The following is a 7,511-nucleotide window of genomic DNA, read 5'->3' on the forward strand; positions in this document are numbered from 1 at the left end:
ATGGGTAACATGTTTCTGGACTCGTTTTCCACCTGTTTCTGAAAATGCTGTCTAGTCCTAAGTGTATTGATGATCAACCGTGTCCTGTCACTTAAATATCTGCAGTCACATTTCCTAAGACAGAGTCCTCGGAATGTGAGGAAGATGGGGAAGCAAAAAGTACCATGAGGGAAACCCTGTCTGAAATGACTGGATTGCTGGATTTTATCAACTTGGTTGTTTGTCCCCACTATAATCAAACATGCCTTTGGGAATAAAGCACATGGGAACCACAGGAAGTATTTAGATGCATTTTATTCAACCATCAGGCAGTGGATATCATGGTGACCTTACAGGATTTCAGAACCTTGGTTCTCAGCAAGGCCCATGTTTTTTAATGAGGACAGGAACCTCCCGCGCCCTGTAGAAAAGATTGGAAAAAAAAATTAGTTTAACCTCTGCTGACAAAGTGACGATGGGGGAAAAAAAAAACCAAAACAGTGAAAAAAAGTTTAGCTTTATTTAACATAAAGTTTTTTTTTTTAAAAAAGTATTGATTTTAGAGAGAGAGAGAGAGAGACAGAGAGAGAGATCAACTTTGTTGTTCCATTGATTTATGCATTCATTGGTTACTTCTTGTATGTGCCCTGATTGGAAATAGAACCCACAATCTTGGTGTATCAGGATGAGGCTCTAATCAGCTGAGCTACCTGGATTGGTTTGAGATTTATCCTCATTTCTCTCTCTTTCATTGACTTATTCATTAACTCATCAAATATTGATTGAGAACTATTACATACACTAAGAGTATAGCAGAAGAAAAATAATGTCTGTCCTTATAGTTCTGGTGGGGGGAATTACAGTGAACCTCTGAGATTAATCTCGAATCCCTTGTTGCTTCTTTTGCTCCTGATGTCATTGTCCTGACCACCATGTTTCCTGGTTGGGAAAGTGGGCTCTGCAGGACCTTCTAACTGATTGATCTTTTCCCTTAGAATGCTGGCATTCATATTTGTGAGAACTCACAAAAGGAAGTCATCTCTCTGTCCCATATGATAGCTGCCAGCTCTAAGCATCCTCCCTTCCAGATAAAGACGTTTCTGCTGTCCCCAGCCCCACACCACCTTTCTCAAACTGGTTTCCTCTTCCCTGAGCCAAATATTTAGAAATATTTTAGTGTTCCTTGTGAGATTCTTCTATTTCTCTATTACTTGAGGACATCTAACTCATATATCTTTACACATATATTTATCTGAAACCTGCTGATTCTTCATTTTAAGAGTTTTTTGATGCTTTCTTGTTCCATAATTATTAACCACTCATAATACTTGTAGCATATATAAGCACAAACATCTAAACAGAGCACCCAAGTTCACTTTTCTCTAGCTGTGCTGTCCAGCACACTAGACACTATCCACATGTAGCTATTTAAATTTAAATCAGTTAAAACTAACTGATATTAAACTTCAGTTTTTTGGTTGTATTAGCCACATTTTAAGAGCTAGTGGCAGGGGCTTCCATATTGGATAGCACAGATGTGGAGCATTCCTGTCATCGCAGAAAGCTCTGCTGGAGAATGCTAAAAAGAATGTGGCAGTACAGAGTCCTGAAGAAGACATAGAAGAAATAGGAAAAGGACCTTACTGACTATATCTTCCAGGAGCATAATGATCAAGGAGATAAAAACCCTTGTTTGTCTCCCCGTCACGGAACCCAACAACTAGGGGTTAAGTTTTTAAGTATACATTTGTCTGGTGCTTTTAATGGACAACACAAAGGCAATACGGTACATTTGAACAGATGTTGCATTTAAGAAAGTTACATTTTCTCTGTAGAATTAAAAATACAGGCAGAGAAGTTATATTTTCTGGCAGTTAAATGTTCTTCCCATATTTACATATTTTTAAAATAATAGAAACAGTAAGCAGGGCTGGTGAGTTTTAAAGACTAAGGGTAAAGGGTGAGTGTTGCAGCCCTGTGCTCATGTTTTCCCAATGTTTCACTCTAAATATTGGGCCTTTCGGATTTGGCACTTGGAAATTTCCCAAGTCTCAAGGCTGTTCTATTGCTTTCTCCTCCCCTTGGATGGAACATGATGTTTGACCTTAATGTCAACAACATAGGTCATGAGAAAATTAACAAATGGTTTAAAGTTCCTCTTGAAACTTTTTTTACAATATGTTTTTATTGATTTTAGAAAGAGAGGAAGGGAGGGGGAGAGAGAGAAACATTGATTGGTTGCCTTCTGTATGTAATCAGGGATTACACCCAACCATGGATTGCACCCACAACGTGGGTATATGCCCTGACCGGGAATTGAACTGATGACCTTTCAGTGCACAGGACGATGCTCAACCAACTGAGACATACCGGCCAGTGCCTCTTACAAGTCTTTAAAGTGGAAATAAATTCACCACAAAGCCAGAACCCAATGTCTTGGGTTTCAAACTTTAGGATATTAGATCTGTCTCTCTAAGGGCTATTTCCACAATCCTTCTTAAACACTGAGAATTTTCTGAAATGATTTAAAGCAGACTAAGAAGAGGATTCATGTTATAGGGCAGTGATGGCGAACCTTTGAGCTCGGCATGTCAGCATTTTGAAAAACCCTAACTTAATTCTGGTGCCGTGTCACATACAGAAATTTTTTGATATTTGCAACCATAGTAAAACAAAGACTTATATTTTTGATATTTATTTTATATATTTAAATGCCATTTAACAAAGAAAAATCAACCAAAAAAACGAGTTCACGTGTCACCTCTGACACGCGTGTTATAGGTTCGCCATCGCTGTTATAGGGAACTTATACAGTGGAATAATGGAAATGTATGTAGTCACTTGAGCCTAAATCAATGTTTTAATACCAAATCAGTTTCATGATAACGGAGTCTTCTGGGTCACTTGTGGGATATCTGTTGTTTTGATCATTTTAGACCTTTGTTTAACCTGAAATACTTTTGTTATGCTACCAAAATTGAGAGCCCTTGTTGAAATAATATTCCTTTCATGGATCCTTTCTTGACCCTTTCAGTAAGAAGAAATCTGTGTCTTTTCTTCCCTCCTGTAGCAGTTTGCTCATAGCTCATGTGATGACATTTGTCACAAGACTTGCAAGAAGCTTCTTTGTGCTCATGACCTATTTTCTCTTATTCGTAAGCACAAGAAAAGCAGAGGAGACTAGCACAATGCCTGGCACATGGTAATTGTTCAGAAGCTGGGTAAGATAAAAAATCTATGGCAAATCTATTTCTCTGAGTGCTTGACTTTGTTTCCAATCACTGATTATAATCACTTCAGAAAATGAGCTTCATTGAGACTGGCTCTCAAGTCTATAATTAAAAACGTTACAAAAATATGTTCTGGTCACCTAATCTGTATAATTAATATTTGTATATTTAAGGTTTTAGTAAATAATCATGGCTATCATCCAGAATGACATTTTAGATTTAAAGGTATTTTGGGTATATGAGCTTTTCTGAAATCTAGACTATCTACTATTTTGCTGTAAAAGCATGAGTTTTTATCACACAATTGATTTTTTAAATTCATGAACCATTCAAACACCTTTCCTCCTCTATTTCATTATCCTTAATACATTTTATGTTGTACCACATTATTAATTCCTGTCTCTCTTTTGTTCATTTCCCCTCCTTCTTATTTCTCTCCTTCTTTATGGCATAAAGAAAGCCTCCAAATATTTCCAAACCCTAGCAGGCATAATTCGTTGTTTCTAATTTTCTGCTCTCAAGCATGGTGCTCAGCACTCTGTTAGTGTTGAGTGTAAGTGAATTGAGAGACGAAGCAGGTTGGAATTTCTTCTGTGTCTCACAAATCCTCAGTCTGGTACTTGACTTTGAAGCATGGCAGGAAGAGCAAGGATTAGGTCCCAGCTCTGCACTTACTGCTGGTGATCTCAAGCAAGTTATGTAGAGTAAAACTGAGTTTCAATTTCTCCATGTGTATAATGGGCTTAGTATTATCCTATATAATAAAAGGCTAATATGCAAATTGACTAAATGGTGGAACAATGTCCCTATGACGCACACTGACCACCAGGGGGCAGACTCTCAATGCAGGAGCCAAGCTCACGGCTGGTGAGTGCAGTGGTGGTGGCAGGAACCTCTCCTGCCTCTGTGGCAGTGCTAAGGACCCCTTGGGGGATGTCTGCCTGCCACGGGGAGCAGGCATAAGCTGGCAGGCGGGCATCCCCTAAGGGGTCCTGGACTGTGAGAGGGCATAGGCTGGGCTGAGGGACGCCCCCCCCCCCCAGTGCACAAATGTCATGCACCGGGCCTCTAGTTTACCTCAAAGAGTCTGTGTGACTATTAAGTATCTAGCACAATGCGCAACAGTATAAATATTATTTTCTGTCAACACACACACTCAAATATATATACATATAATCATACCAGATATATAATAATAAGAAGAAAAAAAGATTGAAAATTATTCTTGGAAAACTAGATGTTTTGTTTCTCTCATGGTAAGGTGGATGGTATTGATTGGGGCTTCAAAGGATAAGATATATGAAATTTGAAGATAACCAGCTTAAAATAGATTTTAAAAGAAATTTAAGTTTGTACTCACTTATTTTCCATACATAACATGCATTCATTAGAATAAGTTTGCCCATCAGTCCCACAGATGGGGTCATAGTTCTTGGGGCATCCATTCACATTACTGTTACATACAGCCTAAAATGGAATTAAGCAGAATCATTTTCCGTTCTTTGAGTTTATAGCAAAATCTCCAAAGTGCTTTTTACCTCCCTGGAGTTGCTTAGCTTAAAGATGGAAGCATGATTGTACAGGGAGAGTGATACTAAGAGAAAGAATTAAAGATTTTGAGTCAGAAAGCCTGGTTTTAAGTAATGCCTATGCTATTTACAAATTGTCTGACATTGGTAAATTTCTTGGTGTCTCTGAACCTCAGTCACTTTATCTGCAAAATGGGAATGAAATGATCTCATAATGGTTTTATGACATTTTAATCAGGTGAGTGAGATAATGTTCAAGTTTATAATTACTGCAGCTGCTAGCTCTTCTCAGGTTAGCCACACCTTGGGCATGTTCTTCCTTGCACACTGTAGTCCATTGTCTTAGTCACTGAAAGGCACTAGGTGTCTTCCCCCCTTGGAGTCTTTGCACAGCCTATTTCCTCTATGTCAATAAGAACTAGTAATTATTGAATGACTACTATAGGCCAGAGACTGTCTGAAGTGCTTTTTATTTGTTATTCTATTTAAAAACCCACATCTATTCTATGAACTTTTTATTATACTCTTCTTCTGGTGAAGACAATGAGGCACAAAGATAAACCACCCATGGCCACACAGGTATTAATTCCTAGATCCAGGGTTCAAATCCAGTAAATCTAAGTCCTAAGCTTTAGCTCTTAGACACTTCACTCCTACCCAAGCATGTCAAACTCTCGTTTGACATGCTTGCTCTACCACTTCTCACCAGTTACACTTTGCTAACACTCATTTATCCTTCATAGCTCAAAATAAATCTCTCTTACTTAGGGGCCCTTTCCCTGATCACTCTAACTAAGCTAGGTTCCTAATGGTACCAGAACTTCTTTAGAACACTCATCAAAAATATAAAATGTAATAATTTATTTGCTATGTACTTTTGGTTTGTCATCTGTCTCCCTATTAGATATAAATATAATGAGAAGAGGGATACTTCTTCCTTTAAATATAGAGACAGAATATTTTTAGATGTTTGGATATAGAATACCTTTTCTAGAGGAAGAACCTAGTTTATTATATTCCTCTGTTCATTATTAATTAGAGCTCCACCTTGGAGATCTGGTGCTTTTGGAGCGAAGTTAATAAGGCTTCCACTCCAAAACCTTGTCCTACCAGATAGTCTGCATCGATATAAAACCCCCTTCACAGAAAGCACTCTGTGACTACATAGAAACTGCTTGTGTATTAGTGTATTTGTCCTTTAACATGAGCCCCTATGGGGGAACTAATGTTGGCATCTGCATGTAGTAGGTTAAGCCTTGCTAACATTCACACTTCTCATCTTGACTTCAGGCTAAACTGTAAGGTGACCACTAGAGCATTATTTGATTGGAACAAACAGTTCTAACCTGAGAAATAAGAGATTACAAATGGTCTTTACCTTTGTTCCTGGGACATCAGCTTTAGCGTTACCTAGAAAACAAGTCAGACATAGGAAGTTGGGTCCTGAATCGGAGAAGCTAGATCTATTTTATTCAAAATTCTCTGCTTCCTTTGAAGACAGTGGCTTCTCTGCTGGTCTCTTTCACTCCCCACTCCTTCTTATTCCTATGTTCTCCCAAGGACATCTCATTAGTGTCTGCTCACTGCTTGCTTGATGAAAACTCGAAAAATTAAGCAAAAATTTGATTATGACCAAAGTATCTTAATTTGGTATTTCAGAAAAGTTGGCCCATTTCCTTGAAAATAGAAATGATGTGTTTACGGCTTGAAGTGTATCAGGCATTGAGCAAATATCTTCTGAATGCTCACTGACATTCCCACAACCAGTTATTTAGACTTTGATCTCACTATTAGTAATATAGGAAGTATAAGTATCTATATCTCAGTTTATTGGTGAAGTTCATATAGTTAACTGCAAAACAGCTACAACTAGCAGTAACCAGATTATCTGATGCAAAACTAACTTTTGCAATTCCATTTAAGGCTCCTTTTAAAAGCATTGTTTAAGAAATGTTGTCCTTATTTTATATTAAAATTCCTCTTTCTATAATTTTTATCCAGTAAACTTATTTCATCTCTTTGGTACCGAAAGGTCTGTTCAAGCCTAGACTCTGTCTAAGTCCAGAAGGTAATGTGCCCAGTAAAGCAACAGGTCAAAAGCTTTTATTCAAGTCAGAAAAAATATGCAATGACACCTACCAGACAAACTCAACAGGGCCAAGGCACTGAGAAGAAAGATGGCTGTTACCTTCATGGCTGAAGTTTTGTGTCCAGAGCTCAGCTGAAAACTGCAATGAACTTACCGCTTCTCTTCAGAACCCTTTGACTGGAAGGCTTATATAGGCAGTGGCAACTCGGACTCCACCTGCTGCCCTGTGTCACAGGACTCTTTGGTTATTGATTGACTTCACAGTGTAGACTGGCCCCCAGGTTGGGGTAATGTCACCTGTGTACGAAAGCTGAAAGCAATGCCATGGGCCTGTAATGTGCAAGGCCAAGATTCTGTCAGGAAAAGAGTTCTGCTAGTTAGTTGCCTCTCTCCCTCGCCTCCTCTGTGACTTGGGAAGGCATTTCTATTCCTCAGCCCCCATTTTTTCTTCTGTTAGGTGAACTCAAAGGTCCCTTGTACTCTGTAGTTCCGGACATCTGAACAGCTGTGGATATGTTAAAAACCCTCTCCATTCTTTTTTGCTTTTCTCTTTTTTATTCTTTATTTTTCTGTCACCCATTCACAAAGCCTAAAGTAGATGACAGGGGGACAGGTTAGAGACAGGACTCAGTTTCTTGAGAGGTGTGGGCGCACATGCTTGCCAGAGACATGTACTAGCTCTAT

At 38.6% G+C, this 7,511-nt stretch overlaps 1 protein-coding gene across 1 annotated transcript; it reads right to left on the reverse strand.

Moving 5' to 3' along the window:
- Window positions 1–354: 354 nt before the first annotated feature.
- SPINK1 (serine peptidase inhibitor Kazal type 1) lies at window positions 355–6,932 on the reverse strand (the record flags this gene model as incomplete). The annotated part of the gene is made up of 4 exons (XM_081091889.1): window positions 355–400; window positions 4,570–4,676; window positions 6,117–6,148; window positions 6,878–6,932. 4 exons carry the CDS (start codon window positions 6,930–6,932, stop codon window positions 355–357), a joined length of 240 nt encoding a protein of 79 aa, XP_080948015.1.
- Window positions 6,933–7,511: the final 579 nt, after the last annotated feature.

The sequence above is a fragment of the Myotis nattereri genome (genome assembly GCF_964212035.1).
Source record: "Myotis nattereri genome assembly, chromosome: 5".
NCBI lineage: Eukaryota > Metazoa > Chordata > Mammalia > Chiroptera > Vespertilionidae > Myotis > Myotis nattereri.